The sequence below is a fragment of the Caenorhabditis briggsae genome (genome assembly GCF_000004555.2).
Source record: "Caenorhabditis briggsae complete genome, chrI, whole genome shotgun sequence".
Taxonomy (NCBI): domain Eukaryota; kingdom Metazoa; phylum Nematoda; class Chromadorea; order Rhabditida; family Rhabditidae; genus Caenorhabditis; species Caenorhabditis briggsae.
Window position 1 is genome coordinate 12,674,397 of NC_013489.2, and position 15,419 is coordinate 12,689,815.

Sequence of the window (15,419 nt, forward strand, 5' to 3'; positions counted from 1 at the left end):
GTATTTTGTTTTGGTTTATTAGGGATGTAGGATGGTGCGGGATAGTTTGTGTGTTCGAGAGTATGGAGCGGCAGCTGAGTGGTGGGGTGGCTGGTGGATGAAAAGGCTTGATTTTTTCACTTATCAGCGTAGTTTTTGAAGCCTTTTCAGAATTATACATGTTTCAATAAATTACTCACCATAATTCAAAACTGAATTCGATTTCGCATAATCTGGCTCTTGCTTAAACACTGGCTCTTCCTTGCACGATAAATCTGTATACAATTGGCGGAATGTCGCATATTTTGGGGCGACTCGTCTCATCACATCCAATCCACGAAGGTTGTCCATTGGTCCTTGATCCATGGCAATGTCATCAATAACGGCGTCTTCGATGTTGGTCACGTCGCCTTCGAGGGCCTAAGAGAAAAAAGGGGTTTTGAAAAGGGTCATTTAGATGAAAAAACCATTTTTCTAGAATTTCTGGGACCTGGGATATAGGTGTTTGAAGATTTGTAAGCGAAAGACGGAGACATCGAGACACTCTATCTGTCTGCGTCTCTCCAAACTTTAAAGCCATGTTTCTCGGCTCACAGAATGGCTAGAAATGTGACTTTTTTTTACTAAAATGCGTTATTCCTAAAGCTTTTTCAGATTACAAATTTTCAAAGTATTTGTTTCGACGAAATTGTTCTTTTGGCATATTTTGAAAGTTTCAAAATTTTCAAGTTTTCGTAGAAATGGTCCAACATATGAAAATACTTTGAAAATTCGAAAAACCTGTCCAGTTTTGAAACTTCAAGGTCACCTGGGAGCCGAGATACAGCGCTCTGAAGTTGGAAGAGACGCAGACATCTAGACTGACTCGTCGTCTGCGTCTCTAACCTTTCAAAATTTCAAAACGCTGTATCTCGGCTTCCAGTTGAGCTAGAAAAGTGATTTTTCACAAATCTAGGTAGTTTTTCGAGCTTTTTTAGATTCCAGATTAGAAAATATGAAAAAAAAAGTTTTTAAATATTTTGGAAGTTTTTGATTTTTTTTTTTGAGTTTTTCAAAGAAATAAACAAACACATAAAAATACTTCGAAAATCAAGAAAATATGTACAGTTTTGTATTTTCTAGCTCATCTGGGAGCCGAGATGAATCGCTTTGAAATTTGGAGAGACGCAGACAGTTAGAGTGTGTCGCTGTCTGCGCCCTCCCCCTTCCGCACACTCTCTAGTCGCCTAAACTTCAAATGCCCGTATCTCGGCTCCTAGATCACCTAGAAGCGTGATTTTTTCAGAATTTGTAATTTAAAAATTCAGATTTTCTAAAAGTTCGAATGTTGAGAAAATCGCTCACCTCATTGATATCCGAAAAGCTGGATTTAGCAATTCCATCAACCAAATCAAAGATTCCAGCAGCAGCTGGCGCGTAAAACTGGTGGTGTGCCGTGGATTCTAAGAAGTTTCTGGAAACCACTGCGACGTCTTCTAGATCCCAAATAAAAACTCTCGCGTAGGCTTCGTCTCCCGGGGAACATGATCCCGTTTTCTTCTTTTTCGATATTTTTGGCTTCTTTTCTTTGAAAGTGAAGGATCCTACTGTAGATGAGGAGACACCGGTGGAAGATGCGTCGGATGATGTGCCTCCTAGATTGATGGGATCCGTGGAAAGGACCGAGTTTGCGACGCTCTGAAAATCCAGGAACATTTTTTGGAACTTCAATGGTTACTGTAGTCTTACGGCATAGGCAGCAGCTGCTGAGTTTAGTGAATTGTAATATGGAGTTGTGGTTCCTCCACGAATGTTGTAATAGGGAGCCGTTTGATAGGCAGCCGCCGTTGTGTAGTCCACTGGATAGGTTCCGGCTGGATAATTTAAGGTTTCGAGGGTCCCGAATTTGTCCAAAAATATATTTTTGAATTTTTAAAACAGTTTCAAATGTCGGCATTGCGAATTCATACGTTTTTCTAGAAAAAAACCACGTTTCTAGCTCATTTGAGTACCGAGATACAGGCGTTTAAAGTTTTGGAGGCGAGAGACGCAGACGACGAGACACTCTAACTGTCTCCGTCTCTCTAAACTTTGAAGCGCTGTATCTTGGCTCCCAGAGGAGCTAGGAAAATGATTTTTTCACAAGTCTGCATAAGATTTTACATAGTTTTTGACTACTTCATATCATATTTCTGACAAATCTAATATTACTGTAACTTACTGTAGTAGGGAGGTGTTGTTAAAGAATAAGGAAACGCAGTGGTGCCGGCTCTCAAACTAGCCGTCATTTGTTGATAGTACGATGGTGTTGTACTTGAATACATTGCGTATTGAGCACTCGTTGGATAGGAATTGTATTGGTGTTGAGAGGCGACAGAGGAGGTGAGACTGGTTGTGGCGGATGATGATCCTGGAAGATTACTGTATTGAGGAAGAGAAAATTGGGTTTGAGAAGCTTTTAAGAACCAAATGAGTGAAGTCTAGAATAGATGATGCTGGAATATTTAGCGGAAACCCAGAAAATTGATAAAAATCTTAATTTTAGTTTAAAAGTTTTTATTTATGCTTATTTTTAGGATTCTAAACGCAATCAGTTAAAAAAATAACATTTCAGTCAAAAAACCACGTTATTAGCTCGTCTGTAAGTAGAGATACAAACGTTTGAAGTTCTGAAGGCGAGAGACGCAGACAGCGAGACACTCTAGCTGTCTGCGTCTCTCTGAACTTTCGAGCCTTGTATCTCGACTCCTAGATAAGCTAGGACACTGGTTTTTTTACAGAATCATGAATTTTGGAATGCTCTTTTTGGTGATATATGAAATTTTGAGATTTCAGAGTTTTTGAAAATCGAAAAATTCAATTTTCAAAACGTTCATAAATCAATTTTCAGTGTTTTTTATTTCTGGAAATTCCGATTTTCCTGGAATTCGAAAAATATTTTTTTTTTCCTTTTTTTCACAATTCAAATTTCAACAATTCCGAATTTTTCCGGAGTCTTCGAATATTCCGAAACTCCAGAATTCTCTAAGAATTGAAAATTTTAATTATTAAATGCACAATTTATGATGAATTAAGCAGAACGTTTCCAAAAGTACCAAATTTTAAAAATTCAAATTTCAATTTCCAAATATTCTTAAAACCTCGATTTTGCTGGAATTTGAAAATTATTGAAAAATCGGAAAACTTCGCTTATTGAAAAAGTCAAAACTCCGATTCAAAACCCATAATAAAAAGAGCCAAAAATTTGTAAAAGTATCAAACTTCCAGAATTCAGAATTTTCGAACTTCTCTGAACTTCCTAGACTTGTTGCCTAATTAAATTTAAAATTATCGGATTCTCATTCGACATGTCATAATAAAAAAAGAAAAAAGCATAAAGGGACAGGTCTCATCCATTCCCATTCCGTATGTCTTTGTGTGTGTGTGTGTGTCAAACACAACACAAATGACAAAAAGAATGAGAACGAACGACATCCTTCCCTTCCTCCCATGTGTGCTCTTTCTCTTCACGGGGGCTCGGACCGCCCCCCTCCGAGGGAGGTACGGTTTTTGGGGTCAAAAAACGAGAGAGTATGGGATTAGAGGAGGGTGGAAGAGAGAAAGAGAGAGAGAGAATGGGAGGCAAACGTTACGTAATTGTTGTTACGGGACAGAAGGTCAATTGTGGCTATTTTGGGGGAATCGAGATTAAGGGGAGATTTTTAGATTTTTAGACTTGAGAAAGTTAGGCCACCTTGGTGAAAGCTAGGCCACTCTGGAGAAAGTTAGGCCATCATGGAAAAAGCTAGAACAATTTTTAAAAAATTAGGTCACGGAGCAGGGACCTTGGAGAAAGTTAGGCCAATTAGGAAAAAGTTAGACCATGATTTTAACAAGTTAGGTCATCAGATTCTGAGATTCTTTCAAAAAACGGAAAAAACCCCAACATTTTCAAATATCCCAAAAATACCAAGATTCCAAAATATCCAAAAATCCCCATAATTCAAAAATCTGGAAACTCCTAAAAATTTAAATATCTGAAACAATCTCTGAAATCTAGGAAATCCCAATAATCCAGAAATCCCAAAAATCCAAAAATTCTAAAGTGCAAAAAGTTGAAAATCCTTAAAATGCCGAAATTCTGAAAATCTGGAAAATCTCAAAAACCCAAAGTTCAAAAATTTTAAAAATAGATTCTGAGATTCTGAATTTTTGAATTTCTGATTTTCTGAAAGTCCATTATTTCAAGATCCAAGGGTTCCGAAAGTCTAAAATTCTAAAAATTCCAAAAATCCTCACCATACGCTTCAGAAATCGCTGTCAAATATCCTCCATTCGAATCCTTATCACCTGTCACTGGTGGAAGATTCGAAGCATTCTGAGTAGCTGGCAGTGTCGTCCAGATGGTTGATGAGTCTGTGGACATTCTGAAAATTGACAAAATAGGATGAAAATGGCCTAAAATAGGCTTTGAAAGTCACAATCTTCGATTTTCAAAAAACGCACGAAAAATTTGAGAGATCCGCGGTATTGTTGGTAGCGAGTGTGGTGTTGCCAGTTGTGCCGAGTAGAAAAGTCTTCAATTTTTGATCCTAAAAGTTCAACATTTTGAATTTTAGGGTTTCAATCGAAAAGAGCATTTAGAATTCACATTTTGGTCCAAAAACCAAGTTTCTAGCTCATCTGGAAGCCGAGATGCAGTGCTTCAAAGTTCAGAGAGGGGCAGACAGCTAGAATGTCTCGTCGTCTGCGCTCTCCCCATTCCACATGCTCTCTCGTCTCCAGAAATCGAAATTACTGTATCTCGGCTTCCAGATGAGCTGGAAAAGTTGTTTTTGACTGCATGTGTGATTTTCATTCATTTTTTATTCTACAAAAAACTCTGAATTTATAAAAAAATTTTCCTTCTTCTTCTTCTTCTTCTTCGATGTCCCCAAAATCTCCTATTACCTTGCCACGTGGCGTTTTCCGTTAATGAGGGTCCATAAATAACACTCAATTAGTCACCAGCAGGTGTGCACTTTTCTTTTGTCTGCGTCTCTCACTCTCTCCACGATACATTAAAGGGACAGATGTATTTTTTTTGGGGCAAAAAGGGTAAGAAAGAATAATAATGAGCAATGAGATTAGTAGGCAATTTGGGGGTAATATGGCTCTTTAGAAGGATAGCTACAGTACTTCCATAAAATTATAGTACTTATAGTACAGGTTATAGTTTTTCTAGAATACAGTATTTCTAAATCACAGTACTCAGAGAAAATTACAGTACTAATCGGGTTAATACAGTAATCCAATAGCTCAATTTGAATGAATGAGTTACTGTAGTTTTTGGGGTTACTGTAAAAAATCTCATGGAGTTTTGAAAATGAGATTTAGATAGAATTTGGCCAATCCTAAAGGACGATCTTGAAGAATTTTCAGTCAAAAATGAATTTCAGTGTATTTTAGTGAATTTAGACTATTTTTTGGCCAATTTTTGGTAATTAAAACCAATTATGTGATTTTAAATCAATTTCAGTAATTTTCAATTTTTTTTTCGAGCTATGTAGAATACTTTTTAAACTTATTTTCAGCCAAATTTGACTCATTTGCTGCTGATTGAACACAATTTACCGTAAAACATATATTAATTTTGAGCTCAATTATCTCGGTTCCTGTACAAGATATCAAAAATGTGTTAACTGATAAAATCTAGCTGATATTATGATAAACAATTTATCAGTTGACAAATGTTTTATATCTTTTATAAGAAGCAAGATAATGAAGCTCAAAGTGCAAGCTACAAGCCTAGCTACGGTTAATGCAGGCGGCGCTCTTTGCGCGTAATTATTTCGGTTTCTTTAAGAGGTATCAAAAAGTGGTAAACTGATAAAATGTAGCGTATATTATGATGAACAGTTCACTAGTTGACAAATTTTTGATATATTTTATAGGAAGCGAGATAAATTGGCTCGAAACTCTTCGTTCGGAAGAGTTATGGCAACTCCAAGCCAATTAGGTCCCCAAAAAGGGACCCCTAAAAGTGGGCTCAGGTCTCCGAAAATGCAAATTTAGGGACCCCTAAAGTAAGAGGGTCCACATGAAAAAGTGAAACCCGAATCCCCATTTTCCATTTTCACATCGGTCCCCTTCCCTTCTTATTTTCCAGAACCTTCTTCTTCTTCAAACACTGCCATCTGGTATATTTGTTTGCACAAGTACATAGTGCCCATCGTCTGCCCCAACCAGCTACATATGTTCCACCCGACTGTCTTTTCTCCTTATTTATATACACACTAGAGGTGATAAGTGTGCAGCACGGGCGGTCCCTGGCTACTACTGCCCCATGTAAACAGGAGGGAGAAGCGCGAAATGAATGGGATGGAGACAGAAAAAGGTGTCTGATTTCAAGTGACCGAGAACTTTCCCCTTCGGATCGAGCGCCTTTTTGTCGGGAGACCGACGGTGCAGCTAGAGCGAACAGGCGGAGGAGCGGGGGTGCTAAGAAGTTGCCGCCTAGGTTAGAAGAGGAGTACAGGAGGCCGGACCTTGGATTTAGGAAGATTTGAGGGAATCAGAAGGTCACAAATTTCGAAAAATCAGAAGTTTCAAAATTCAAAAACTCAATTATTGAAATATAAAAAATTTAATCTCGATATTTGACACCATTTTCTAACCTCTTCCTCTCAAACCCTACTGTACCCCAAACGCTGAGCAATTGTCGCTCTATTGAGTAATGATATAACCAATGACGTAATTTTGGGATTGCGCGAATTGCGAAGGAAACACACAGTGTGTATATTCGAGAAGGTAAAAGTGGGGGGTACTCTGCATAAACAGAGACCTCCTAGGGGAACGGGGGAAGGTCCAAAGGACCCCTGTAAGGTTATAGAGACATTTGGAAGGTATTGAAGAAAACAAAAGATTTTTTTTCGACAGTTTAGTTGAGCGATTATTAGCAAGGACGGATTTTAACTACGTAGCTTAAGTGGTAGATTGCAAATTTTGTCTTTTTGGAGTTCCAGGGACCTCAGAAAGCTAGAAAATTATTTTTCCAAAAATCACAAGACGCAGAAAATTATGCTGATTCCGAAAATCTAAAAATCTAAGCTCTAGCTCAAAACCGAAAAGAGTTATGATGAATTTTTTTTGAGCTAGGTTTTTAGACTTTCTAAATTTTCCGAATCTTTTAAGAATCTATTGAATTTGTTCAAGATTTTAAAGATACTGTGTTCTATGAGAAGCTCTAAAAAATGCAGAAATCAGAGAAAAAATCAGTAAATTGAGGAAAAGGAACCTGCAAATTAGATTTTCAACATTTCTAAACACAAATTGTTTATTTTTTCCTCTTTTTTCAACAACTATAAATTCTTCTGTGTCAGGTGATTCATTATTTTGGGATGGGAACAGAAAATCAATGAATTTCCGAAAATATTGATTTGAAACAAAAATTCCAGATTTTTGAGCTAAAGTACTGACAATGCCTAGAACTTGGGTCAGAAAATTTGAATTTTCAGAAATTCAGAAATTCAGAAATTCAGAAATTCAGAAATTCAGAAATTCAGAAATTCAGAAATTCAGAAATTCAGAAATTCAGAAATTCAAAAATTCAGAAATTCAAAAATTCAGAAATTCAGAAATTCAGAAATTCAGAAATTCCAAAATTCAAAAATTCAGGAAATTATTTGAGAATGCTCATAACTCGGTTCATTTTCAAGCTAGAGCTTTCGTTTTTACAATTTTGAAATTAGCGCAATTTTTTACATTTAGTGTAAATCTTAAATTGAAGTTAGCAAACTTTTTAAAGGTGCAGAGGGCCCATCAAGAAGGCCCTGTCCCAAGGAGGTCCTGTCCCAAGGAGTACAGTCAAAGGTCCCGATTTTGAATTTCATAGTTCTTCAAAAACTTACTCATTCTGGTTTCGAAGATATATTCTCTTAAAATACTGAAGAAATATAACGAAACAAGGAATAAGTAAGGGAATTTGATCGAGGTAAAAAAGGGAGAGAGAGATAGAGAGAGTGCGAGACGCAGAGAAATTTGCGGGGGAAGCAAGAAAACTTTCTCTAGTTTCACCATGACGACATTTGATACTTCAAGACACGAGAAGGACGATTCTGGAGTCTTCGATTCGACAGTATCACATTGCTCACCTCGTTATCTGGTGGTAGCATAGTCCAGAAAAAAGTTCTGGAAGGCTTCTGGAAGATTCTGGAGCTTCCTTTCTCTCCGTTGGTATTGAATGTGAAGCCGAAAAGAAGAAACCGGCGGGAAAATGTGAGCTAAAATGAGTGCTCTCTGTGTGTTTGTGCTGAGAAAGAGCTCTCTCTCTTGTGTGTGCTCTGAGAAGCTACCGTATACCCCAGAGCTAGAGCCTCGCCAGTCGTCCGCCGAGAGCCCGCCTTCAGGGGTTGGGTTACAAAGTTTCGTATTAATTAAAATGAGCTCCCTGGGCTTTAGAATCTTCTAGAATTTTCTAGAAAAGTCATTTGTGATTTCGTAGAAATTTTGAAAATCCTGTTTTTTTTGGTCCGAAGAAAGGGTCCAAAGATTATCAGAATTTGACGCAACTCCCTGATTACTCTCCCCGCACTTTGAGCTCAATTATCTTGGCTCCTTTAAAAAATATTTAAAATCTGTTCACTGATAAAATGTATATCAAATTATCACCAACATTTTTTTAGTTTACAGATTTCTGATATTCTTACAGGAATTGCGATACATGAGCTACAAATATTGTCATCCCTGAAAAATATGTGTTTAAACTTTGAGCTTGATTATCTTGGTTCCTTTAAAAGATATCAAACAATGGTCAATTGATAAAATATTTATCAGATTATTATCAGTATTTTATCAGTTGACAACTTTTTGATATCTTTAATAAAAACCGAGATAATTGAGTTCAAAGTTAATTGCTGCGCCACTGCTACTACGCGGTCGCAGCACAGCTACCGGCACGGCGCTTAACTTTGAGTTTGATTATCTAGATTTTTACAGCTATCAAAAGTTTGTCAACTGATAAAATGTTTATCATAATATCGGCAACTTTTTATTGGTGGACAATTTTTTGATATATCATCTAGAAATTCAGATAATCAAGCTCGAACTTGACAGTGTGGGGATCCCTTCTTACCCAAGTTTACGGTAGTTTTTGTACTATTTTGAGCAATTTAACTTGTATTGAACTTTAAATAAATTTGTTAAAAATCATTGATTTTCAAAAAATCCAGTAAACGGAGAAATTCCAAATTCGATCTTCTCGAAATGTCAAAAATCGCTAAAATCACAAAATTTAAGGTTCTCAGTATTTTCAGACTGCATTTTCAGATTCCAAGTCATCATTATACAATTGTTCATAATATTAAAAATTTCTCTATTTCTCTAATTCTCTAACTCTCTCTTTTCTCACACTAGTACAACTACTTTTAACCATTACTACAACAGATCCTTTTGGCTCTCTCCGTCCGAGAAAAACTGAAATTTGATAGTCTCCTTTTCTTTTTCGTCTTTCTTTTTCCGCGGGAAAATGAGAGAGAGAGAGAGAGAGAGAGAGAGAGAGAGAGAGAGACAGTATGGGGTACCGGAGCTTTCAGCTCAATTATCTCGGCTCCTGAAAAAGATATCAAACAACTGTCAACTGATAAAATGTTGATAAAAATGTAATGTATATTTTTGTAGTTGACAAATTTTTGATACCTATCACAGAAAAATAGATATTTGAGTTCAAAGTATGAGTATTGGACATGACGTTCTGTAAGAGGAGAATATGGTATATGGGACTTGAAGAGAGACAAAAATGAAGGCAAAACAGAATCCTGAAAAATACATCACAAAGGGTTTCAAATGAAAAAAGTTTTAGAAATGGGATATTAGGAAATCCAATAAAAAAAGGGTTTTTATACGGTCACTGAAATTTCAGACCTTTTTCAAATTTTAGTATTCGTGAATTTTCTCCAGGCGACGATTACGGAGCTTTTTCAGAAATTCAGAATGTCAAAAATCAGATTCAGGAATTCAGTGCTTTTTCAGTTCTCGGATTCCTGACGTCACACAAAAAGTAATAAAATTTTTGAATTCTTTTTCGATCACCGTAACCTGACGCAACCCACATTTCAAAATCCTTTGCCAGGTTTTAGGCCCATAAAAATTAAATCAAAGAAAAGACATGAAATCGTCACTGGTTTTTCTTCTTCTTTCTCTGACCCCGCCCACTTTTGCTCAATGGAAAGTTGATTCGAGTTTACGAGACGCTTGTAATCAAATGGATGGTGAATGGAAGGCTAGATATGATGAGCAGGTTGGTAAATGGGCAAGGGTTAGACAAATTCTGATTCTCTGGAAGAATAACATTTAGCGAATCAAAGATCAGATTTCTAGCTCAACTGGGAGCCGAGATTAGCCATTCAAAGTTCTAGGGGCGAGAGACTCAGACAGCGAGACGCTCTAGCCGTCTGCGTCTCTCAAAAATTCAAGTGGTTGTATCTCGGCTCTCAAAAGAGCTAGAAAGTTCAAACTTTGCCAGAAATTTACGGTTTTTATTAAAATATTGCATTCTTATATACAACCTCAACAGTTAAAAGTTTTTTCAGCAAAATATATTGTTTCCTAGTTTTTTTGGATAAAATTTAACTTTTTTTCTGAAAATCTGAAATTTAAGAAACATTTCTGTTTAAAAAAATCATGTTTCTAGCTCATCTAGAAGCCGAGATACAGCGTTTTGAAGTTCACGAGAGACGCAGACAGTTAGAGTGTCTCGTTGTCTGCGCTCTCGCGTTTCCTCACACTCCAGTTCGCCCGAACTTTAAACCACTGTGTCTCGGCTCCTAGACTATCTGGAAGCTAGATTTTTTCCATTTTTTTTCAGTCCATCATCGGCGACAGATGCACAATGACGTTCAACGTGGCAGTTCGGGACCAGAACGACGCTAACTCGTTTTGCGAATTGTACGCTCCATGGAGATTGATAAAAGCTGAAATTGGAAATAATGGTAGACCAACGGTAACATGTCATGTTGGTGAGTTAAAAGTGCAAGTTTCTAGATCTTCTGGGAGCCGAGGTACGGCGATTTTCAATTTGAAGAGACGCAGACAGTCAGAGTGTCTCGCTGACTGCGTCTCAAGCCTCCAAAACTTCAAACGCCTATATCTTAGCTTCCAGTTAAACTAGAAAGCTCAAAAATTGACAGAGTTAGTTGGTTTCTCATGTTTTTTTTTTCCAATTTTCACTTTTTCAAAAAATTGTAATTGAATTTCAAAATTTCAAATTGCTCTATCTCGGCTTCTAGATAAACTAGGAAGCTAATTTTTTTTGAATTTTGGACCTAAAATTTTCCAGAAGCCACCCTAACGTGCAAAGATGGCTGGACCCAAATGTTTGGCTACTGTTTTATGATGCCAGATAAGCATAACATTTTCACATATGAGCAGGCAGTGCAACAATGCAAAGCCACTGATAACTCAGAGATTGCTCATTTGCAGCACAAGTATATTGTGGGCGTTTGGAGAAGTGAGTCAACTGAAAAATTTAACAAAAACCCTGTATTTCTATCCTAATCTCAAGTTCCTAGCTTGTCTGGGAGCTGAGATACAGGCATTTGAAGTTTTAGGCGAGAGACGCAGAGTGTCTCGTTGTCTGTGTCTCTTCGAAACTTTAAATGACTGTATCTCGGCTCCTAGATTAGCTAGAAAGCTGAAATTTGGATTAAATTGAATGACAAGTTCAGGGTTTCCAGTGAAATAATATTCAATTTCGCTAGATAAAGAAATATGATTTGTTTTAAAATCCGATAATTCTGAAATTCGGATTTTTCATTTGCTATGCTATTTCCCAACGAAAATCATAAATTTCTATCCAAGTTTGAACTGTTTAGCTCGTTTGGGAGCTGGGATACAGCGCATCAAAATTTGCAGAGACGCAGACAGCTAGAGTGCTCTAGTTGTCTGCGCTCTCTCCCTAAACTTCAAATGACTATATCTCGGCCCCCAGACGAGCTAGAAAGCTGAAATTTGGACAGATATGAAGCTAAAATGTTGAACTTTATAAATACATATTTTTAATTTCATTTTACAGAATTTTTCACCGGCGTTGGCCAAATTTGGGTTCATGCCACCGAGCCATGGGATCAATACGTCCAGAAAACGAACACTGTCGATGGACCACACTTGGCACTAGCCTTCAACGGACATCACTACGAGTTTGGAGTTCCAGCGAATTCTCTGATTCGAGTCAATGAAAAAATCCGATTGCAAGTGCTCTGTCAATATAAGCCACCACCGAATCCGGCGGAAATTAATTATTTGGGACAGAGATATTCGGAAATCTACTATCCAGTTGTGCCTGTGGAGAATGGAGTTTTGGTACGATCCGCGTCTTCATATACGAGAACTGCGAAGAATATGGATGTGTGCAAAGAGACGTTGAAACCGTTCTTGTCTGCAGATGTTGGACCGTTTTTGCCGGATGAGGAGACGTTGGAGCAGTTGACCAAGTATCATCAGGATGTGAGTGAGGAAATTTGAAAGCGAATGGCGAAAAATCAAGTTTCTAGCTCTTCTGGAAGCCGAGATACAGCCGTTTGAAGTTATGGGGGCGAGGCAGTGGGTAGAGAAAGAAGAGGGCAGACAGCTAGACACTCTAACTGTCTGCGTCTCTTCAGAAACTTTAAAAGCCTGTATCTCGGCTCATAGACAAGCTAGAAAACTGAAACTTGGACAGAAACATGGGATTTTTGTTAGAGAATCATACACCTTTGAAAAATTGCAAAAAAACCATATAGTTTTATTTCTATACTGCGCTTTGAAGTTTTGAAGAGACGCAGACAGTTAAAGGCGCTCTCTCCCTTACCCACAGTCTATCGCCTTCAAAACTTCAAATGGCTGTATCTCGGGTTGTAGACAAGCTATAGATGTGATTTCTGGATGAGAATGCTTATTATTTTCTAGGGATTTCATTAAAACATAAACTCCAAAAATTTCACAGAAAAACCTGTCAAAAATTATTATATTTTCTCTACCCCATTCCTGTTGATTTCTCATTTTTTCACGAAAAAAAAAATGAATCGTGTCAAAAAAGGAAGGAAAACCATCCACATCTGTCCAAAAACCACATTTTTAGCTCTTCTGGGAGCCGAGATATAGCGCTGTGAAGTTTTGAGGCTAGAGACGCAGACGACGAGGCCCTCTGCGTCTTTCACCCAATCTTCAATTCGCTGTATCTCGGCTTCGAAGAGAGCTAGAATGCTGAAATTTTGTAGAACTGTGTGTTTTGATCCCAACAATCATATCTTCAATTTTCAGCTCGTTTGGCTGACCCGTTCTGGTGCTGAGGTGAAACTCGACATGCGTGCCATGGCCTGGAAAACCTGTCAAAAAGAGTCAAATCCATTTGAAGTGAAAGTTAAAGATGGACCCTCGGGAACAATCCCAGTCAAAAATATTCAAAATCCCAGTGCTACATGCGAAAATATGAGAAGTGCAGCGATTGCTCATTCTAAAGGACATCCTGCCGAACTTCGAGTCATGTCGGATAGTCGTTCATTGCCGATTTGGTGTAAATTGGGACGTCACGCGATGTTTGATTTTGAAAAACCACCGAATTATCATGTATTCGAGCGTGCTAATGGAGAAAAAATCGGTCATCGGTTGTTTAAGGAAAAAATGACTTTTGAGGAGGCACAGAAGACTTGTGAGGGGGATGGTGGGGTGTTGACGGGCATCAACTCGAGAGAAGAGGCAGATTTTCTGGCAGGTTGGATTGGCGGGAATTTGAAAATTTTAAGATTCTCACATCGAGATCTTAGAATCGTAGAATCTCAGAATCTCAGAATCTCAGAATCTCAGAATCTCAAAATCTCAGAATCTCAGAATCTCAGAATCTCAGAATCTCAGAATCTCAGAATCTCAGAATCTCAGAATCTCAGAATCTCAGAATATCAAAATCTCAGAATCTCAGAATCTCAGAATCTCAGAATCTCAGAATCTCAGAATCTCAGAATATCAGAATCTCAGAATATCAAAATTAGAGAATCTCAGAATCTCATAATCTTTTAAATCTTAGAATCTTAGAATCTCAGAATCTCAGAATCTCAGAATCTCAGAATCTCAGAATCTCAGAATATCAAAATTAGAGATCTCAGAATCTCATAATCTTTAAATCTTAGAATCTTAGAATCTTAGAATCTTAGAATCTCAGAATCTCAGAATCTCAGAATCTCAGAATCTTAGAATCTCAGAATCTCAGAATCTCAGAATCTCAGAATCTCAGAATCTCAGAATCTCAGAATATCAAAATTAGAGAATCTCAGAATCTCATAATCTTTAAATCTTAGAATCTTAGAATCTCAGAATCTCAGAATCTCAGAATCTCAGAATCTCAGAATCTCAGAATCTCAGAATATCAGAATCTCAGAATATCAAAATTAGAGAATCTCAGAATCTCATAATCTTTAAATCTTAGAATCTTAGAATCTCAGAATCTCAGAATCTCAAAATCTCAAAAATCTTGAAATCAAAAAATTTCAAATTTTGCAGAAGTGGCCAAGAAGGAGGGAGCGAATAAGAACAGTCAAATGTGGTTGGGTGGTCATAGAAAAGACATTTGTGCCAATATTAATGGATACGTGAAAAACCCAAATGATGAATGCTCTCGTAATAAGGTGATTGCATGGCAAAACAATGTGGCAACAAATTTTACGATGATTGGTGGAAAGATGCACCGGGAATCTTGAACCCAGACTACGCGAGTGGAAAACAAGAATGTTTGACTTATGTATATGGAAATCCAGGATGGGCCGACAAGAAGAGTAAAGGATTTTTGGATGATGTTGGTTGTAATGGGAAATTGCCATTTTTCTGCACCAAGAAATTGAAATTGGTTCGCACCAATCAGTGATTTGAATCTTGAGTTTGAATTCTCAAAATAAATAATTACAATTTGAAAATTTTGAACTTTCTCGATTTTATGGAATTTCTGAATTTCTGAATTTCTGAATTTCTGAATTTTTGTATTTTTTGATATTCTGAATTTCTGAATTTCTGAATTTCTGAATTTTTGAATTTCTGAATTTCTGAATTTCTGAATTTCTGAATTTCTGAATTTCTGAATTTCTGAATTTCTGAATTTCTGAATTTCTGAATTTCTGAATTTCTGAATTTCTGAATTTCTGAATTTCTGAATTTCTGAATTTCTGAATTTCTGAGTTTCTAAATTTCTGAATTCCTGAATTTTAGAATTTCTGAATTTCTGGATTTCTGAATTTCTGAATTTCTGAATTTCTGAATTTCTGAATTTTTGAATTACTGAATTTCTGAATTTCTGAATTTCTGAGTTTCTAAATTTCTGAATTCCTGAATTTTAGAATTTCTGAATTTCTGGATTTCTGAATTTCTGAATTTCTGAGTTTCTAAATTTCTGAATTCCTGAATTTTAGAATTTCTGAATTTCTGGATTTCTGAATTTCTGAATTTCTGAATTTCTGAATTTCTGAATTTCTGAATTTCTGAAT

The 15,419-nt window shown here is 37.0% G+C and overlaps 2 protein-coding genes across 2 annotated transcripts in view; one reads left to right on the plus strand and one right to left on the minus strand.

The window, feature by feature from the left end:
- Cbr-eya-1 overlaps nucleotides 1-4,363 on the minus strand; it is a gene marked incomplete at both ends in the record, with an annotated part of 6,258 nt that extends 1,895 nt beyond the window's left edge. The window contains 5 exons of the mRNA XM_002646380.1: nucleotides 180-399; nucleotides 1,324-1,656; nucleotides 1,708-1,832; nucleotides 2,180-2,368; nucleotides 4,237-4,363. Of these exons, the coding sequence (XP_002646426.1) occupies nucleotides 180-399; nucleotides 1,324-1,656; nucleotides 1,708-1,832; nucleotides 2,180-2,368; nucleotides 4,237-4,363 (994 nt within the window). The remainder of the gene's footprint in view (nucleotides 1-179; nucleotides 400-1,323; nucleotides 1,657-1,707; nucleotides 1,833-2,179; nucleotides 2,369-4,236) is intronic.
- A 5,718-nt stretch (nucleotides 4,364-10,081) lies between these two features.
- CBG18809 lies at nucleotides 10,082-14,642 on the plus strand (the record flags this gene model as incomplete). Its single annotated transcript, XM_002646381.2, has 6 exons — nucleotides 10,082-10,213; nucleotides 10,781-10,931; nucleotides 11,252-11,422; nucleotides 11,987-12,417; nucleotides 13,213-13,663; nucleotides 14,446-14,642. 6 exons carry the CDS (start codon nucleotides 10,082-10,084, stop codon nucleotides 14,640-14,642), a joined length of 1,533 nt encoding a protein of 510 aa, XP_002646427.2.
- Between the last annotated feature and the right edge of the window lie 777 nt (nucleotides 14,643-15,419).